Below are 22393 nucleotides of genomic sequence, written 5' to 3'. Positions count from 1 at the left end.
TGCATTTTCCCATTTTGCTGTGCACTGGTGCCTCTGCATATGTAATAAACTAGCACACACACTGTTATAAAATCAACCAACTGACAGCGGTATCATACTGCTTTTTACAAGCAGCGCTGTTATTGCCATTGCACAGGTTTCAAAAACTAAATTAAGCACATAAATACATTTAAGATTTATATTATTAGAAATAATCATTTCATATGTGTAGGAGTTACAGTACTTATTGCAAATATAGACTAAAACCAACTATAGCATTGACTTTATAATGTAATAATCATAGATTAATCAACTCAATATTCAGTATATTTTCTTGGCAGTAGTTTCAGTTAATTAAGGTGTTGCCCCAATTGAATACAGCTGTAATTCCGGGGAATTAATCTGACAGAATAGAGAGTAGGGACACTACATTAGCTATGCATTTAGCGTCCAAATGTTATGCCAGTAGTTTTGCCTATTGCAACCTGGCATGGTATTTCCCTATGATGCTAATCATATAGGATTTCTACGAAGACACACTGCTGAAACAAACCTCTGAATGTTGTGTACATGAGCTACTGAATAGTGGTGTGTCCAACATGGATACATTTAAGGGTTTTATAATATGACTCTTTAAGTTGTTGAATGAGGTTTAATCCTAATGGTTACCTCTTCCAAATTAAAGCCTTCAAAACTATTTCAAGACAACAGCATGACACTTTGATTAATAAAGCATGTACCCTACCCCTTTTAAAGGAAACAGGCAATGGGCAAGTATAGCTTTTTGTACTTAACAAATAGAAAATATTTATAAAATATAAGAAATAAAGTCCCTTCAGAAAGTATTCATACACCTTGACTTATTTCACATTATGTTACAGCGTGAATTTAAATAAATACAAAGTATCCCCATCTACACACAGTACCCCAGAATTACAAAGTGAAAACCTGTTTTTTTTAAATTCATGCAAATATATTGAAAGTTAAATATATAAATATCTCATTTACATAACTATTCACACACCTGAGCCAATACTGTACATTATATAATCACCTTTGACAGTGATTACAGCTGTCTACAGCTGAGTCTTTATGGGTAAGTCTCTACAAGCTTTGCACACCTGGATTGTACAATATTTGCACATTATTATTTTTTAAATTCTTCAAGCTCTGTCAAGTTGGTAGTCGATCATTGCTGGACATACATTTTAAAGTATTGCCATAGATTTTCAAGTAGATCAAGTCAAAACTGGAAATTGGCCACTCAGGAACATTCACTGTGTTCTTGGTAAGCAACTCCAGTGTATATTTGATCTTGTGTTTTAGGTTATTGTGCTGCTGAAAGTTGAATTCATCTCACAGTGTCTGGTGGAAAACAGACTGAACCAGGTTTTCCTCTAGGATTTCGCCTGTGCTTAGCTCCATTCCATTCATTTTTTTATCCTGAAAAACTCCTCAGTCCTTATCGATTACAAACATACCCATAACATGATACAGCTACTGTACCACTGCTTGAATATATAGACAGTGGTACTCAGTAATCTGTTGTTTTGAATTTGTCCCAAACATAACACTTTCAGGACAAAAAGTGAATTGCTTTAGTGCCTTGTTGCCAACAGGATGCATGTTTTGGAACGTTTGTATTCTTACAGGCTTCTTTCTTTTCATTCTGTCAATTAGGTTTAGTATTGTGGAGTAACTACAATGATGTTGATCCAGCCTCAGTTTTCCCCTATGACAGCCATTAAACTGTAACTGTTTTAAAGTCACCTCATGGTGAAATCCCTGAGCGGTTTCCTTCCTCTCCGGCAACTGAGTTAGGAACGACGCCTGTATTTTTGGAGCGACTGGGTGTATTGATACACCATCCAAAGTGTAATTAATAGCTTCACCATGCTCAAAGGGATATTCAATATCTGTTTTTTTTTATGTATACCCATCTACCAATAGGTGCCCTTCTTTGCGAGGCATTGGAAAACCTCCCTGGTCTTTGTGGTTGAATCTGTGTTTGAAATGCACTGCTCGACTGATGGACCTTACAGATAATTGTATATGTGGGGTACAGAGATAAGGTAGTCATTCAAAAATAATGTTATACACTATTGCTGCACACAGAGTGAGTCCATGCAACTTATTATGTGACTTGTTAAGCAAATTTGTACTTGTGAACTTATTTAGGCTTGCCATAACAAAGGGGTTGAATACTTATTGGCTCAATACATTTCAGCTTTTAATTTTTAATTAATTGGTCAAAATTTCAAAAAACATAATTCCAGTTTGACATTAAGGGGTATTGTATGTGGGCCAGTGACAAAAACATCTCTATTAAATCCAATTTAATTTCAGGCTGTAACACAACAAAATGTGAAAAAAGTCGAGGGGTGTGAATACTTTCTGAAGGCACTGTAAATGAAAAGGGGGAAATCACTGTCATTGTGAAAACACTTACCGAGGTAAACTCATGTTGAAATGTACCAGAGGGTAAAATCAAGATAATCTCATAGCCTAGGACCAAATCACAGTTTAGCTAGCTACTACGATTAAAATTTACGTTAACAGTCTGTCACAAGGTACTAATGACAGGAGATCATAGGCTCTAGTTATTTCAACCCTTTTGAGGATGTATTTTACATCATGCAATTTCCCCCACACAATATATGACATTACCTTCTCTTTACTCCAAAATATCACTATTGCAAAGCAAAGACAAATTAGGTCTACAAGAGACTTGAATGATTATTTCTACATTTAAACATTAAAGTCTTAAAAAGGATGTAAGTCATGTAAATCCCAAATGATGTCACAATTTCCGACTTTTGACCATTTAAAAAGACATCCAGATTACCAATAAGAATATGCTAAGGGACAACAGTGTCCCATGTTGCTCTCTTCCTCCTTTCTAACAACAACAAGGTTTTATTTCCAGGTTCACACATCACTCCCGATGGGAGAGGCATAATGTGTTCATCTGCCCCCTCTCTCTTCTTTCAGCACTTCCCTAAACCCCATTTTAGCCTAATCTTAAAATGTGTGGCATTTACATGTTTTTTTGTCTGTATTTTTTTGTGTTGTTGTGTTTTGTTGTCACAAACCAAATGATAATCATAAGACCCCGTTGTTTAGTGTCTTCCCTAGTAAACAGACAGTATCTGGATGTGGGTGCAGAGCAGAGGAAGGAAGAAGTGGAGCATCTCTGGGGAGAGAGAGACAGATCTGGCTGCTGTGTTGTGTACTTCTCCAGGGCCCGAGGTGCTGTTGGCAGTGGGGACAGTGGAGTGGGCACACTCTCAGACATCTGTTTGCACACTGCTGCTGGGACTGCTGGCTGGGGGGAGCACTCAGCCGGCACAACAACCACCAGCATCACCTACCCTACCTTCGGTTAAAAATGGACTTTTAAAGAAATTGACATATTGATAGGGTAAATACCCCATTGTGTGGTTTTAAATGAAAACAACACTTGTTGTTGAGAGCAGAATGCAGTATCCCAGATATATGCCATATTACAAGATTAAGAAAATGTAAACGTATGATGTGACAAAGTTTGGGTACCACATAGAATGGTTGGCTGGTTTAGGCCCTCATTATAAATAAGAATTTGTTCTTAACTGACTTGCCTTAAATAAAAAATACAAGCATAGTTGGAATTTTCAAAACAATTAAAGCAACCGACTCACCTGACACACACCCTTCTGTGCTGTGATTGTGAATGGCAATACTCAAATGTGACTCGACAGTTCTAATCAAATGATTTAGCATTGGATCGTATCAACCCTCTCCCTGTAATCAGATTATGAGTGCACTGTACTGTGTCTGTACACTGTATACCTTCACCTATTAATATGATCAACCTTGTGTCATTGATTTCCCCAGTGATGGAAACACTATCATGTTAATTATCACAACCATCTGGTCCAGACAGTGAAAAAGCTTCCTCTGCCTGTCTCTCACAGATTTGTAGCTGTCAGTCAGTCAACCCTCTGTCTTCAAACAAGTCAGCAGGGCTTAGGAAGAGCAGAGCAGCAGAGATCACTAACTCTACTGTAGCTTCAGTCTCAGGGGATTTAGGAGTGGTGTTAGATTCATCTCCAGCTGGAAATTTGACTCTCCTTCTCTCACAATATTGTTGCTCGCACCTCCTATACCACAAATCACTATGGATCTTGGTGCTTGGTTGGTTCCCTTTTGCTGCATGGATATTTATTTGTGGTGTTTTTATAAAAACAACCTAATTTCTTCACAGTATGTGTTCAATTCAGTGAAATGTAATTGATTGTATTCCGTGAAGATGAAGTTGTTTTCAGTCAAAATGAGACAATAACACGCTGGCATGCTGCATTTACCCTGACGTTCAAAATGATAACTTTATATTGTTGTGTTGTACATAACATGGTGATAATAAGAGGTATTACTGTTGGGTTTATTTCAATCGCTTTGGTGCAATTTTCATAAGTATGTGGTACATTTTCACAACACTCAGTACAAAAATCGAAACAGATCATCAAGATGGCAGTTGTTTCAAAACTAGGGTTGCAAAGCTACCGGTTAATTTACCAAAGTTACCGTAATCTTCAGAAATTTTGGTAATTAACAGAAAATATATGGCAAACTATCGTAACTTTGGTAATTTACACTCAAATAACTTTAAAAATATATTAATGTAAAGTATTAATGTATTATATCTGTGTCCATATTGTCCATGAGTTTCTAGTAGATAGACTATATGGTTCAACAGAAAATAGACTAATTCATGAGAAAAAGCATCTAATCAACAATGGCATTATTTTCTATTAACTCTGCAACTCTTCAAACTATTGATTTTTTTCCACAAGTGATGCCAGTTTGACACCCAAAAGATTAACAACAAATACATATTGAGATAGTAAAATAAACACATTTGTAAAAAAATATATAAAGGATATTTAATGCTGAAACCCTCATATTAAATACCAATGGTATTCACTAAATTGATGGTTTATATTTAGGATAATGTTTTACAGCTTTGTCATTCTATTTTTAATTGTTTAATTATCTTATATCATTATTTCATATGTTTTACATGTGATAAGGGCAGCAGGTAGCCTAGCGGTTAAGCGTGCTGGGCCGGTGACTGACAGTTCTCTTGTTTGAATCCAGAGCCAACTAGGCAAAAAATCTGTCATTGTACCCTTGAGCAAGGCACTTACCCAAAATTGCTCCTGTAAATCGATCTGGATAAGTGTCTGCTAAATTATTAGGGGCAGAGAAAGGGGCAGAGATTATTACAGACACCTGTGATAATCTGAAGTACCCAAAAGAGCCACTAGATGTGATAGATTACATAAAATCCTTAAAAGATACCAACATTCTGGTAGTTTACTGGCAAAATGTTCCCTTTGCAACCCTATTCAAAACTAAGCACATTTTCAATTGACTAATACGTACAACACACAACATCATACAGTAACTTTTTCACTAAACTTGTGTTTCACATTACAATACATGTTAATTTAAGTAATTGCTTTTAACAATGTAATGCTCACATTACTATTAATATGATTGTCTTCTCATTTGTTAAAATACATTTGACTATTACTTAATCCGACTGCTGTTAATTGATAATCACTTAACCTTTTGGTAAACCTAAAGATTTTAAACTATTTTTTTCTACCATAGATTTTGAGAACTACATAATGAAAATATATGTTTGTAAAGAATAAACATATAAAGTATGATATATATACTTTAATGTACTATTATGATGATGAATATTGGGATTTCACTTCACAGTTAATTTTAAGCAATCTGATATTGACAAGATCAGAGATGTACTCTACCATATAAACGAAAACAGCAGTAACTACACTTTAGTTAAAATTGAAGTATGTAGTATCTGTTTTATCTTGTGACAAAGTGTCCTGGTTCAGTTATGTTCCGTTTCAGGAAAACAAGTGGTGTCAAATTTTCAGTAACTACAAAATCCAAGTCACAACCAAGGCAAACAGCAGTAAGTGAAGTTACTAAATGAAGTTACTGCACTCTGGCTTTGGTCCGCTCTGTTTAGACTGCAGTTACTGCACTCTGGCTTTGGTCCGCTCTGTTTAGACTGCAGTTACTGCACTCTGGCTTTGGTCCGCTCTGTTTAGACTGCAGTTACTGCACTCTGGCTTTGGTCCGCTCTGTTTAGACTGCAGTTACTGCACTCTGGCTTTGGTCCGCTCTGTTTAGACTGCAGTTACTGCACTCTGGCTTTGGTCCGCTCTGTTTAGACTGCAGTTACTGCACTCTGGCTTTGGTCCGCTCTGTTTAGACTGCAGTTACTGCACTCTGGCTTTGGTCCGCTCTGTTTAGACTGCAGTTACTGCACTCTGGCTTTGGTCCGCTCTGTTTAGACTGCAGTTACTGCAGTTTGCCTTGCCCCTCACACACTATGAGACCACCAAGAAAGTTGGATAAACACATTTAGATATTAGATTGTGCACTTTGCTTTTGCATTACCCAAATATGTCATAGAAAGGCAGAGGGCAGTATCAGCATTTTAGGGGTCATAGGTCAGATCAGTGGTCATGGTTTATATTACTTCATAATACAGTTTTTGTTCAATCACTTGTGCAATTTTTGTGGTATGTGGTAAATAACAGCACAAAAATCTAGCACAACAGATCATCAAAATTGCTCATGTTTCAAAACTCTAAGCACATTTTAAATTGTCTGAGTACAACAAACAAATTAACAGTCACTTGTTCATTGCACCAAATCAGTCTTTCAATTTGCATATATATTAAATCTAAGTATCTGCTTTTGAAAATGCAATATTCACTTTACTTTTGATATGATTTTCTTGTCTTTTGTTAACAATACAATTAACTAGCACTTAATCAAACTGCTCAAAACTGCTAACTACTGAACCCAAAACTATGTAGTGCCTAGTTAACATATCTGAACAGTCTACATTTCTATCAATTTGACATCAATTTATGTTGGAAGGTAAATCATAAATGGGTTTGGCTTTAAATACTTCATCATCATTCTCCATCGGCCAATGTGCTTCACAATGTCAAAGTGGAAAGAGTCAATCTATGTGCTTCCATTTGAAATGATAGTGTAGTGTACAATGCACTTCTGAAATAGCTGGGTTTTATATAACAGTGTATAACAGTGTATTCCACTCAGTGTCTGAATTTACACTGTAAGCTGATTCATTTCAAGCAGAGAGACAGGCGATACTGTAACAGTTGACAAGTCACGTAAAAAAAAGAAAGTGATCTTGTACAATGTTGCATGGGGCAGAAATGGAAAACAACACTGTGCTGCATTTTACAGTAGCCAACTGCTTTACAATACCCCTATTTCTGATGATTTATCTAACATATGTACTTTAGAAGGATAATGTAAGACTAACATATTTCTCAACATGCTCACAACTTGCCATTGGATTAAAATCATTAAAAAAATATGCATGTCAAGTTATAGTCAAATACTGTATGGAAAATGATATTTACAGTCTACTATTCATCACTTCAAAAAGAACAGGTTTGAAATGTGTATATTGTACTTTTTGCTATTGGATTTCATGGTAGTTAAAATGACTCAATGCTGAGCCTATCATTATCTGATGTATTGGTGACTAAACAAAATGTTCTCATGGTATTTCACAGAAATTTTGATTTTGCATGAGTGACTCAGGGGTGACAGATGTGTGAAACCCCAATGAATGCATAATCAAACGTTATGAACATAAGATAGTGGGCATTACAAGTGTTATCAGTTTAGAGTTTTGTACTTAGAGTTAGAAAATATACCACTTACATCTGAAACATTTGCAAAAGTGACTGAAAAACAAAAACGGTGAGATAATACATCAGTGCATTATCACTTATCTACCGACAACATATTTGGCAGGAGAACCCCAAAACATGTAAAGCCATTTTTCTCAGATTTGCTGTTTGCCTTCAGTTCAGGTGGCTGCCCTGGCCTTGCACTTAGTCTTCCTCTTGTTCCCCTATCGCCATGGGTACACCTTCCTGTAAACGATCACACTATACTTTGATTTAACCTGTTCTGTCTTAAAAATGACCGTAGATGTCCTTAAAGATTAGAATGTTCCAAAGTGGTTCGCCAAAAAGATGAGAAGATACTGTATCATTCAGGGTTACTATCAAACAGGTATGTCACATTTCTGTTTCATCCATAACTTGCTATCTGCTTGTAGCAGGATGTGTTTCCAGGGATCTTTTTCTCTCACTATAAGTGACATCCCACTGTGCAAGAACTGGTTGAATCACCGTTGTTTCAACGTAATTTGGAAACGTATTGTGACGTGGAATCTATGTGGAAAAGAAATTGGATTTGAACAAAGTCATCAACGTTGTTTTGAGGGTGAAATTTCCACCACAGGATGATGTCATCATGGTAACCACATTTCAGCATAGACTAACCTTGCACAAAATATGTTGATTTTGTACCTTTAAAATAATGTCAGATTTCCAACGTTATATCCACTATCACAACAACAAAAAATTAGGCATCTACTGGAGAGTTGATCAATGTAGCGCTAGCTTTTGGTCTCCCATCCAAAGTTTTAACCAAGCCTTGCTTGGCTATGATACTGACTATTGCCAATGTGCTATTGTGAGAATGATTGTTGAGAGATCTCCACATAAAAATGAAATACTGTAGATTCACTGTTGCTATTGAAGTCACTAAAAAGGGTGGGTTTAAGAGAGCAAATTAAATGTGACCATTCTTTATCGATCATCAATTATGTTAATTCGGCCTGTATAGCATTTTCAAAGTCATCAACAGCTATTGTTTGAATTCAACCCAGAATTCCACTAAAAATAGACAATACAATAAGCTTAGGGTTTCAAGCTCTGGTTGATTTCAAATGTGAAGATAATTAGAGATATTGAAATGTGTTTGGCAACCAAATATCAGAATTTGAAGGAGATGAATTATCTGCTTGGATAGTTTCATCTGTGCCACTGAATTAGTCTGGCTTTAATTCCAGTTTGTCTACAAATAAAACAATTATATGTTGAATTCACGTCTCCATCTCAACCAAATATCTAAGTGAAAGAAGAGGTCTAAATCAAATGAAAATGTATTTAAAGTTTGATTTAATTTAGTGTCATTTGTAATTTGATACAGTGTAATTTACAGTAATGTAGGAAATTACATTCAGAGGGCAAATTTGAAACACGTACAGTTTAAGTCGGAAGTTTACATACACCTTAGCCAAATACATTTGAACTCAGTTTTTCACAATTACTGACTTTTAATCCTAGTAAAAAGTGTCTGTCTTAGGTCAGTTAGGATCACCACTTTATTTTAAGAATGTGAAATGTCAGAATAATAGTAGAGAGAATAATTAATTTCTTTCATCACATTCCCAGTGGGTCAGAAGTTTACATACACTCAATTAGTATTTGGTAGCATTGCCTTTAAATTATTTAACTTGGGTCAACATTTTGGGTAGCCTTCCACAAGCTTCCCACAATACGTTGGGTGAATTTTGGCCCATTCCTCCTGACAGAGCTGGTGTAACTGAGTCAAGTTTGTAGGCCTCCTTGCTCGCACACGCTTTTTAAGTTCTGCCGACAAAATTTCTATAGGATTGAGGTCAGGGCTTTGTGATGGCCACTCCAATACCTTGACTTTGTTGTCCTTGAGCCATTTTGCCACAACCTTGGAAGTATGCTTGGGGTCATTGTCCATTTGGAAGACCCATTTGCGACCAAGCTTTAACTTCCTGACTGACGTCTTGAGATTTTATTTAAATATATATAAATAACTTCCATCTAGTTTGTGAAGTGCACCAGTCCCCCCTGCAGCAAAGCACCCTCACAACATGATGCTGCCACCTCCGTGCTTCACAGTTGGGATGGTGTTCTTCGGCTTGCAATCCTCCCCTTTTTCCTCCAAACATAAAGATTGTCATTATGGCCAAACAGTTCTGTTTTTGTTTCATCAGACCAGAGGGCATTTCTCCAAAAAGTACGATCTTCGTCCCCATGTGCAGTTGCAAACCGTAGTCTGGCTTTTTGATGGTGGTTTTGGAGCAGTGGCTTCTTCCTTGCTGAGCGGCCTTTCAGGTTATGTCTATTTAGGACTCGTTTTACTGTGGATATAGCTACTTTTGTACCTGCTTCCTCTAAACAAGGTCCTTTGCTGTTGTTCTGGGATTGATTTGCACTTTTCACACCAAAGTATGTTAATCTCTAGGAGACAGAAGGCGTCTCCTTCCTGAGCGGTATGACGGCTGCGTGGTCCCATGGTGTTTATACTTGCATACTATTGTTTGAAATACATCCACAGGTAGACCTCCAATTGACTCAAATGATGTCAATTAGCCTATCAGACGCTTCTAAAGCCATGACATAATTTTCAGGAATTTTCCAAGCTGTTTAAAGGCACAGTCAACTTAGTGAATGTAAACTTCTGACCCAATGGAATTGTGATACAGTGAAATAATCAGTCTGAAAACCATTGTTGGAATAATGACTTGTGTCATGCACAAAGTAGACGTCCTAACCGACTTGCCAAACTATGGTTTGTTAACAAGACATTTGTGGAGTGGTTGAAAAACAAGTTTTAATGACTCCAACCTAAGTGTATGTAAACCTCCGACTTCAACTGTACTTGAATTTTAGCTAACCCTGGACCATGATAAGAACTGTCTAACAGTCACCCGGGGAAGAGCAAGCAAGTTCCATGTTGGTCACTGGGATATGGAAAGTGATGGCAGTGGCAGGGGCCAACTGAAATAAAGCAGATAATGCTTCCATCCTTAAAGGGATACTTCTGGATTTTGGCTATGACACCCTTTATCTATTTACGCAGAGTCAGATGAATTTATGGATACCATTTGTATGTCTCTGCATCCAGTATGCAGGAAGTTGGAGGTAGTTTGCAAGCCAATGCTAATTCAATTAGCACAATGACTGGAAGTCTATGGTATCTACAAGCACGCTAGCAGTTACCATAGATCTCCAGGCGTTGCGTTAATGCTAGTTAGCTATTGTGCTAATGCTCGTTAGCAACTTCCTTCAAACTGCACACAGAGACACAGGAATGATATCCACAAGTTCATCTGACTGTGGGGAAGTATATAAAGGGCTTCATTGCCAAAATCCAGAAGTATCCCTTTAGGATGAAGCACAGTTGACTAGTTAACCCTTTCAATTATAGCCTAGTCTCAGATCCCAATTTCAAAGTCCTGGATTGGGTCATTTCACAGGCGATTTGCTTGCCTTACTTGACAGTTCAACTGGCTAATTGAAGAAGTACATTTCTAGTTTATGTGAATGTTTAAGAAATGCTACTTAAAGTCAGAGTCATGACAATAACATTTTTTGGGGGGCTTTACATTTTTTTTTACTCAAGGTGGTAGGCTACAGCAACTGTATTATGGAGGTACAATTTGGAATTCAACTAATTTTACATTGTAAAGTAGGTCTACTATGCAATTGTAATAACTCAACGAATATGAAATGTGCTTCTCTTTTCCTACAATGAAATGATTTGAGGCTTCTATAGTGTCATTGTGTCCAGAACAATGTAAGGGGTGCATGTGTTGACTCAAAAGCTGCCTGATCTCGCGAGTTTATCTGGTAATTACAAGGCTAGCTGTGTGTGTGTGTGTGTGTGTGTGTGTGTGTGTGTGTGTGTGTGCAGTGAGAATCTGTGTCCAGTGTGCAAAATTGTACAGCTAGCTGTTAATGCTTTCTCTAGGCCTATGAAATTATCAGTTGGGTTTCATAAATGGAAAAAAATATATATCCTTCAGATAACTTAAATATTCATACTAATGTGGTATTGTCTAATTATTTTATCTAAAAACTAAAACGGAAATTTTTCAAGTTTGACATGGTGGGAATTAGAATACACCGGCAAACGCATATCCAAAACCCGCGCCAAATATTGGTGGTTCAAAATGTGTTGAGTATTATTTGGCTAACTCCACAAAATGTGACATTCCACTAGTAATTAACAATTAAGAAATCACTACTTCGGTAGCACAAGCTAAAAGTCAAGTTTAAGAAGCGGTGTCTACGGTACCCGTGGAGGCACAAACCTTATCTTCAAACAAAAGCGCGAAACGCTTTCACCTCCCCAGTCAGTCCGTGCGGATCGCAACTCAGTGCAGCCTCATCTCGGAGAACGCCATTGAGAAAGAGTGAGTGAAAGAGAGAGAGAGAGCGAGCAAGAGAGAAATAGAGCAGATCAGAGGAAGAGAAAGGAAAGAGACAGAGCGACATACTCTGTGAAAAAAGTGTCCATAATTCGTCACCCTTTCTTTCTCAATTTCCACCACAAACCCTACCGGTGCTTGGATGAACCAAAACCTATCGATCAGTCAGTGCTACACCTGGATCTCCTGACCAGCTCCGAGCAGGCATGTCCCGAAGGAAGCAGAGCAACCCCAGGCAAATTAAACGTAAGTTTTACAGCCTCGCTGTCCTGTTATCTACCAAAGCTTGTTGGAGAAGTTAAATTAGGTTAGTGAGTGACTAGTCACTTCAGCACCGATGTCAATTGGCAATCCCAGATTTAATTGATACTGTTGATGTAGTTTCGTTCATTGATAAATTAGTTATGTTTTTGATCAATCATATTCTGTCATATGCTATTGCTGAGAAAGGCGTTCCATCTTCTGACTTTTCAAATGATGTTTTTACAGATATAGGAGTTTGCTTGGTGTTTGCTAAAAAAGTGGAGAGGTTACTTTATAATATTTGACATATTTATGTCAAGCAAATCAGGATTCTATTCTTGTGATTTATTATAATGTGCTGATATGATCTACAGACATTAAACACCTAAAGTTAAAGAGTGTATATCCTTTGCAAACTGTCTTCTTGGAATTCTGTTTCCAATTAAACAAATGAAGTATTATATCTTAAGCAATTATGTAGTAATACTAATGTCAGATATACTGAATAACCTAAGTCAAATGAGGAATGTCCCCCTTCTGACACACACACACACACACACACACACACACACACACACACACACACACACACACACACACACACACACACACACACACACACACACACACACACACACACACACACACACAAACTGTATAAATAAATTAAACCTAAATTAAAACTTTTACAATAATAGCATGAGCCCTAATCATTCTGCAGAGTAGGTCGTGATTGTGTCACTGTCTAAATATATAATTGGCTATACACAATTATAACTGGACAGGTTATATACATAAAAAATACTGAAAAGTGTTCATGGTAATATAATAACTAAAATATATATTTAAAATGCAATGGACAGTGTTTTTAATATTACTACATGTACTTGTTGTTAGTTTCATCACCATTTCAACAAAGCATTGTGCCTCTGGATCTCTGATAATTCAAGGGTTATTTCAATCACTTCAAATACCAACGCTTTGAGTGAAATACCATGTGACATGAGACAGAATTGATCTATATGGATTTGATTTCCTGTGATTTTAAACAAGCTGTGAAATGTGTTTATGTAATTCCAAATATGGAATTGAAATGGCTGGCCTAGCAGGCTTCCCAGTGGAAATGTCGTACTAACAGTGGTCATAGCAACGTTGCATTTTAGTTCTGCTCTTTAGAGACTTGAAAACAACGGTGACTTTTTATTGTGCCTTTTTTCATTTTGTATTGGCAAAGATTCACCGTATTCATCATACTTTTCTTGTTATAAGCAGTGTAGTGAATTGTGGTGTTGAAGAGCATTTGCAACAACCACCTATACACCTACTGTACAATACAGTCCTATGTGGTTATTCTATATTGGCCATGTCATTTAGCTGTATGACTGTCTATGTGGTTATTCTATATTGACCATGTCATTTAGCTGTATGACTGTCTATGTGGTTATTCTATATTGGCCATGTCATTTAGCTGTATGACTGTCTATGTGGTTATTCTATATTGACCATGTCATTTAGCTGTATGACTGTCTATGTGGTTATTCTATATTGGCCATGTCATTTAGCTGTATGACTGTCTATGTGGTTATTCTATATTGACCATGTCATTTAGCTGTATGACTGTCTATGTGGTTATTCTATATTGGCCATGTCATTTAGCTGTATGACTGTCTATGTGGTTATTCTATATTGGCCATGTCATTTAGCTGTATGACTGTCTATGTGATTATTCTATATTGACCATGTCATTTAGCTGTATGACTGTCTATGTGGTTATTCTATATTGACCATGTCATTTAGCTGTATGACTGTCTATGTGGTTATTCTATATTGACCATTTCATTTAGCTGTATGACTGTCTATGTGGTTATTCTATATTGACCATGTCATTTAGCTGTATGACTGTCTATGTGGTTATTCTATATTGACCATGTCATTTAGCTGTATGACTGTCTATGTGGTTATTCTATATTGACCATGTCATTTAGCTGTATGACTGTCTATGTGGTTATTCTATATTGACCATGTCATTTAGCTGTATGACTGTCTATGTGGTTATTCTATATTGACCATGTCATTTAGCTGTATGACTGTCTATGTGGTTATTCTATATTGACCATGTCATTTACGTCGGGCTGATTCACTGGGAATCCCTTGTCCTACGACTTGGGTTTATTTGAAGAGCAGGTAGGAAGAGACTCCTTTCGGATGTCTCATTGTTGTCGGACTTATAGACATGATGAGAAAAAATAATGAGTACTGTCCACTTTCAAGATATTTTAGATAACTCAAAAATATATTTTTTGTTTCAATATGTGAAATAGTTATTCTAGTAATAGTGTGATTGGTAATGTGGATACAGCACGAGGAAGAAATATATACTTCATTTATACAGTGTGTGTGTCTGTGTGTGTGTAAATTATGATTCTGTTTTCGCATGAGGAATTTACTTAGTAGTGGTTACAATTAGTCAGTAATTGATTGCACTGTATATGGCTGTCAACAAAATGTAATTATATATTCCAGGAAGATTTTGAAACATTATTTTTGTTGTTGTTGCAGTATCAGCAAAATGGCAATACATTACTGCAAATGTCTATTTTCTAAAAGATCTTCAAAGGCTTGTCACTCACGGTCACAGCTTGTTTTATGCATTTACAGTTTGAACATATTTTTTGTCATTTTAGTATTTTAGGCAAGTTAAGAAGTTGATAGTCGAATATTTTTCAGTACCTATGAATATATTTTCAAACAACACATAGAAAATTGGTTCTGATTACCAAATGTAAGTGGGTATCATGGTTCTGAATTATGAACTTACCGGTTATAGATTAAATGCAAATGCTCCAAGATTCTTTTGATGTAGACCGAACAATTGAAATGATGTTTGTTGTAATTTAATAATAATATGAAAAAAAAATGTTTTTCTGCTCGGTATAAGTACAGTGTAATTGGTATGCATGTGTTGCTATTCGTGATTATTTTGAGCAGAGAAAGCATTGCTGATCTATGAGGAATACGCACAAACCTGTGTACTATAGCCTAGCATGATGTGCTAAACCCACTTGTGTAAGAACCAATCACAAGGAGGATGCCTCTGAATTTTGTTGTCAAGCAAAGAAGTACTGCCTTGATGTGAGCATCCTCATATCCACTGTGACCCAGGCATGCCTGAATTACTATGTCATGTGTAAGAGGTTGTTAATGAGAGGTGAGGAGTGAGGATACAGTGTTGAAAGAACTAAAGCATTAGTTAGAAACAGAAAGGTCAAAGGAAACATCGATGTGTCCTACCCCAGGAACTAGGAGCTAGGGAAAGGCCTGATGACCAGGAACTAGGAGCTAGGGAAATGCCTGAGGACCAGGAACTAGGAGCTAGGGAAAGGCCTGAGGACCAGGAACTAGGAGCTAGGGAAATGCCTGAGGACCAGGAACTAGGAGCTAGGGAAAGGCCTGATGACCAGGAACTAGGAGCTAGGGAAACGCCTGAGGACCAGGAACTAGGAGCTAGGGAAAGGCCTGAGGACCAGGAACTAGGAGATAGGGAAAGGCTTGAGGACCAGGAACTAGGAGCTAGGGAAGGCCTGATGACCAGGAACTAGGAGCTAGTGAAAGGCCTGAGGACCAGGAACTAGGAGCTAGTGAAAGGCCTGAGGACCAGGAACCAGGCAATGCACAGAAAGTCAGCGCAGACAGTCATTCTAAAGGACAAAAAGGTTGTTGGGCACAGTTTCCCCCCCATCCTGCATACATTGGGCCGTTATCTAAAATTGTGATTTATGCAGTATTTTAATATTTTGCTTATTCCTTCCCCTTGGGTGCTCTCTGAGCGGTGATAAAAAGGCGAAGCTGAAAGAGCACCATTAATTTGCTCCGATGACTGGGGAGATAAGGACAGATAATGGAAAAGATAAGCAGGGAAGATATACCATCAGAAACCCGATTATTACCATTAAAATTCCAACCCAGCAATCTGCAGCCGGCTGATAATTCCCTCTCCGTTTCCACCACTTTGGATGATAAGGCAAAAAATAGTCACTCAGTGCTCCTTGATTAGGCTGCCTGGATATCCCGATAATACTGTGATAAATTATGTATTTTCCCCCTTGTTTTTTTCCTCTGAAACGTTACATCTGATTTTCTTCTTCTATATTTCTGGGTCGTCCCTGTATCCCTCCCTCCTTGCCTCTCTTCCTCTCCCAAGAAAGGGATAAAAACCCATACACTTTTATTGTAATAAGAGTTTGATAGAAAGGGGAGATAGTGGAGGAGGTGTTTTGTATGGGAGCACATATCAATGTTATCAGTCCATCTCTGTGGGCCAGCTGCTAGCTGCTGTTGTTTCTAGCCTTATCACCCCGTGCCAATATGCCAATAAATTGCCCAGATTGCCAGCTAGCCGCTCCAAAGCAGATCAGCTACATTTGACAGAAATGATGGAAATATGTCTGATGCTCAGCGGATTGTGATTAGAGGAGAATATGTGAATTCCTTCAAGGCTCCCTCCTTCCCACCCCCCTCCCACCTCTCTTTGGCTCCTAGTGCTATGCTGTGGTGTGTCCATACCTCTCCCGCTGAGGGGTACATTTTGATTCTTAATAGGAAGGCAGAGATATGAACAGAGCTGAATGGAAAACGCCTCCCCTCAGAGTCATTTTTCTGTAAAATTGCTCCCAAAGTTTGGTGGCGTGTAGATGAGCCGAGATGATGTAGGGAGCCTCTTCCCCCAGTGTTGTTTATGGAGACATCCTATTGGAAGGGTGTTGAGAGGGCCGTGCACAAGACATCCAATGTCAGATGTGCTTATTAAATTGACTTAGCACTCTTCCCTGGCCTAACTGTTGTCTTCACTACAGTACATGGTTCTGCCTGTGACTTTGTGAATTCCTGTTGTGGCGTTAACTAGCCCTTTACCAGATACTGGACTGCTCCTCTCTGCTGTTAAACCATTCAGTGGGGTCCAGAACTTGTACTGTGCAGAAATTAAACTACACTATGACTACACTATAACTACACTATGTATATGTTCATTCTAGAAGGATAACTACTGTATTATATTTAAGGGTGTAGATCTTTTTGACTGCTCAGAAAGACTGCATATCATATCAGGTGACATTTATTTATTTATTTGACCAATTGGTTGCCTACGCCTACTTTCTGTGTGTGTGTGTGTGTGTGTGTGTGTGTTGTTCATACGTGAGTGTGTGTGAGACTGGTGATTGTGGTCAACTTTAGGCTTGTGCTCTGTCATGAAAGGTAATCTGCCTAGTAGAAGTGCTGTCTTCTATTTGACCTCTGTCACAGCTGAATCAACTTGTAAATCAACTCAAGCAGTCTGATATTTTGGGGGGGAATCATCATATCTGTGTTTGGATGCCAGCCTCTCGAATTTAAGGGTTTCTTTTTCATTCGCCTGACAATCACGCTGCCTCTCTTGTGCTCCTCATAGATTTCTGTCATATGAAGAATGGTTGTTTAATGCCAACTTTCCCTCAAACATCTGCTCCCTGCCAATAACAGCTTGTGTTGTGTTGCTTTTCTCGTCGTCTTGGCGGATGGATCCCGGTTCGCCTTCACTCTCTTTTTCAAACACTGATGTTGCACCACCAATGTATGCAAATAGCATGCTGTCTCCAGTCTTCACATGATTTCTGGCTATTTTATTTAACATTTATACTTTCAAGTATTGTTGTTGCGATTGTATGTCAGATTGACGTTAAGCGCCCGTTTTATAGGCCACATTTTGGATATAACATTAGCAACTATGAAATGGAATGTAGAGTGTGGATGGATGTGTGTTTCCTTTGTTGAAAAAACTGCCAGCTGAAGTGGAGGCTGAGCTGAAGTTGGCATGGCTGCTGAGTGTGTGTGTGAGCGAGTGTGTGAGTGTGTGTGTGTTACAGTGGTGCTGCAGTGCAGCTTGAACAGCACAATGAGATGTGGGCATTTGGTCGCTGGGTCGCTGGTTTCAAAAGGTGGAGGTCATTTCCTGTTTCCTCTTTGTCTTCCTCTTTCCTGTAATTCCACCACCATTATCCCAGTGACTCTTCACTGTTGCAAGTCATTATCTGCTCCTTCATAGTTGTCAATAGATTATTCAACATGGATTGTTGTTTTTCAGGATCTGATCACAAATGTGTTTTTCAGTTGTAGTGCTGCTCTGCTGGCTACAGAGATGGGTTAGGATTAGATGGCTGAGTCCCTTTCAAAGAATTTCTATTAAAAGGACACGTTCTCTCGTACGTCCATTTTCGTTTGCATGCCGTTGTAAATAAAATAAAAGAATAGGTAATTGTGCCCCAACAAATCCTAATCGTTTGTTCCTCAGTTTATTTAGATTTGATATCAAGTGATGCCCTTTGAGCCCCAGGTAACAATTGACTTTCAGCCGTTTGAGTTAATAGCCTTGTCTCTAGTTTGTACGGATCAATATGTGTATTAATTAATCACAGTTATCAGGAGCCGGATCTGGTTCCATTTGTTGTTACATCAGCAAAATATCAATAGAGAAAGTGGACTCCCTGATCGTCATGGCAACTTCATCTCTTAGGTCAAAGAGAGTTTATCTTATCTTGCTGCCGAGAGTGGCAAACTGCTTAGGAATCTAGTTTAGACTCTAAGATCATCGATTTAGGCTTTTTTTCTTGTTGTTTCGGGGAGGGGAGAAAAGAAGAGGGCTGCATTCTAATCACAACAGAGATGTTAAGATTTGAATATTGATCACTCTCCAAAGGCCATTATAGGATAGCTATGGCCTCTAGTCCAGCTGTTGTTCAAGTACGTCCTTTTAAGACCCAAACAAGGCTTTGATTATCAGTGTCAGCATGTCAACACGGAGTATGTCTGTATAGCTGTCTGCCAGTACGTGTCCTACTGCTACAGACATAGGCTGAATCTGACATGCCATCCTTCCCACTATATAGGATGCCAAGTCAGACACACGATACAATGTTTACAGACCAGTGTCTATACACATCCTGACACTTCTCTTCATCACGACACCATAAACATTCACATATATAATTTGGCATATTGAATAATAAGTACATTGACAGATTGTGGTATATCCCTCTGTATCAGCCACATTTATCATGGTGCACAGTTCCTAAAACACTGTATTGTAGATAACATAGCGGTAGGCTAGTTTGTTTTCAGATGAAGTCTTTGTGTATATTATGAATATGGCCAGTTTTTCCAGGATGTGACTTTGCCATGTGCATGTTGATATGATATGAATATAATCATGTGTGGGTCTGCGCATCATCATGATGTGTCAGGGAGGTGGACCTGGGTCTGGTCTCACAGGAAGTTGGCCTGGTGGGTCCCTCTATCTGCTGGGTCCCTCTATGACTATGGCCCAATTGGTACACTATTCCCTATATAGTGCACTACTTTTGGCCAGAGCCCTGGTCAAAAATAGTGCACTACAGTATATAGGGGATACATTTGGGATGCACACCATGCCTCTACCTCATCAGCGGGAGAATAGTCCTCAGGCTAGGAGCACACAGGAACATGCTTTTTCCTCCCTCACTTTTTGCCTTCAGGACACAATTGCCTCATTTAACATTCTCTATTTGGACCCTGCCAAGAGGGGAAACAGCCAGGGAGTAAAAGAGCCACCACACATCATGAATTCTTTCATTTAACTTGTAAATTCCCTTTCACCTTGGTGATGGCTGCGCGGTTATCTGTCGTGATGGCTGGAGATATCGCTCAATTAAGGGCTTTTCTGAGGTTACTCCCCAATATCGGAGTGATTTTTGTCGTCTGACGTCATGTTATATTATGGATATGGATATTATGGGTTCTGTTTGGGCTTTTAAACAGCTTAGAAGATCGACACTTGCCTTCCTCTGTTCTATTCTAAAGCAGAATGTTCAAGGACACTAGTGTTCTAGAATTTCTCTGGAAACTTTTCCCCACTGTGGAGAAATACACTTCTCATGTCTATTTTGTGGGGAGAAAATGTTTCAATTAAAATCGAAATAAGTTCTGTGTTGTTTCAATGGTCAAATGTTGTGTTAATAATGCGCTATTAGTTACAGTGTTTTCACAAAGTCATGCATTATCACTGCAAATGTATTTTCTGGGGTGCCAGTTTCCTGCAGTGCAGGTTTGGTTGAATCCAGGCCCTTGAGGATAGAGGAAGTGACTCAGCCTAGCAGCTGTGAATGTAAAAATTAGTTGTGAACATGATGTAATAACAAAAGTCTACAATTTCACCCTCACAGGAGCAACAACGTCCTTTGTTTTTATTTTCCATGACATATTAGGTGACTGAAAAAGGGTGATTTAGTCAACATCATTTTTTGACCAAGATATGAGGTGGCACGGCAGAAAATGAAGCCCTAATAGCTGTTACGTTTAAGTCTCTCTCTTGGCAGGAATTAGCCAAGGCTGTGAAGGACAAGACCAGGGGAAGATAGAACTTAGGGCATGAAGGATAACACACGTCAGACGTCGTAGTTAAGGGATAGGTGGCTACAGCAGATTAAGTAGCAAGCCTTTCAGTTCAATTTGTACATCAGCATTTCTCTGGGCCCAACAGCACAAAACACACAGCACTGCTAAGGGTTCACTGGAAAATCACTAATGACAAAGCTTTGTAAATACATCAACAATTTATGTCAAATGTGCTGAAAATATAAAACAAACTTCAAAACATGTTAATACTTTAAAGAGGCTATGTGTTGATTCGCAGCATAGCGTGGCAGCATAGCGTGGCAGCAAAGCGCGTAGGGCTGTTGACAGCCCAGTTTACATCCCCCTGATCAGAGGGCATATCTGCATATGATTAGCCTGGATGCATGCAAATATTCATAATGGAATGATATGCCAATTGTCAGTGGCTGATGTTGATCGATTATGTTTTAAATGAGATTATGCAAATCCGATTGGAGGAAGAAGTGAGCCTGAAAGGCTGTGATGAGAAGAGTGACAGGTTGTAAAGTGTTATTTCTCCTGTCCTGTAATTAGTCCCCAGCAGTTTGAACTATGTCAAACAAATAGCTATGAAGTGAGATGGTGATGGAACTGCCTACCTGCCTTTCAGATTCAGGCAGCAGTGGATCTCATCTCAAAGAATTCTAATCTGGTAATTGCTAAATACTGGTTTGGTGACAGTGACTGAGTAGCTTTGGCCGAGCAAAATGCTTTGCCTTATTATATCAGATGTGGGATTTTTTTAACCAAGGATCCACCAATCAGCCATTCCCCAGAACCAAACCACAGATAGCTTGGCTAAACGCTAAAAGCATCCTCTCATTCAAGACATGATACTTAGAGTCCCAGTTTAGTCTAACTGAAAACTATTGATTCTGTCTCTATAAAAGTCTGGTATTAACATCCATCCCCGTGATAAAATGGTGGTGATGCTTTAGTGGGTGTAACATGCTGGTCTACACAGACCTAGAGCCCAGAGCAGACCGTGGTCTCTCTGTGTGAACCATGTGTCTGGGATTCTCCAAAGAGACACATTTGATCATAATGAAGTTTCTTAAGCTTATGAAACAGGATAACAACTGGGTCAGATGATAAGCTCGAGCAAAACAGGGTAAGGAAGTAGAAGAAAGTGATTGAGTGATGTCTCTGGCTTTGCCGCCATCACAAGCAGTTGACAGTTAGTTTAGGATCAGATGATTTCACTCTCTAGATTGGAGTGAGGGGAAGCTAGGCAAATCTTCAGGACAAAAAGGTCAAGGGCTTCTCTCCTCTCCTTCTCCTTCTCTCTCTCTCTTTCTCAACAGCTTGCTTTGACAAACAGGGAAATGTTGCTAAGATTCGTGAAAAAAGACGGAACATACCGTCACAGCTAGTAATATTCTATGGAATGACTGACTATAGTTGGAGAATACAGCTCACTGTCCTGTGGTCAGCATTAGGCCTAGACTGTAACATTTCCTTCTCAGTCATTTGAATAGAATTTTCCTTTGGAGTATTGAATAAGATGAACAACAGCTTTCATTTGGGGTAAATCTGTTCTTGTCAGCAGGATCTGAT

At 38.5% G+C, this 22393-nt stretch overlaps 1 protein-coding gene across 1 annotated transcript in view; it reads left to right on the top strand.

Annotated features, from left to right (window-relative positions):
- Positions 1–12080: 12080 nt before the first annotated feature.
- The window catches only part of zfpm2a (zinc finger protein, FOG family member 2a), a 153480-nt gene continuing 143167 nt past the window's right edge, over positions 12081–22393 (top strand). Inside the window, exon 1 of the mRNA XM_064948072.1 lies at positions 12081–12397. Within this exon, the coding sequence (XP_064804144.1) occupies positions 12358–12397 (40 nt within the window). The 5' untranslated portion in view covers positions 12081–12357. The remainder of the gene's footprint in view (positions 12398–22393) is intronic.

Source organism: Oncorhynchus masou, chromosome 30 (genome assembly GCF_036934945.1).
Source record: "Oncorhynchus masou masou isolate Uvic2021 chromosome 30, UVic_Omas_1.1, whole genome shotgun sequence".
In the NCBI taxonomy this organism is placed as follows: domain Eukaryota; kingdom Metazoa; phylum Chordata; class Actinopteri; order Salmoniformes; family Salmonidae; genus Oncorhynchus; species Oncorhynchus masou.
This window is presented reverse-complemented; position numbering and strand designations above follow the sequence as displayed.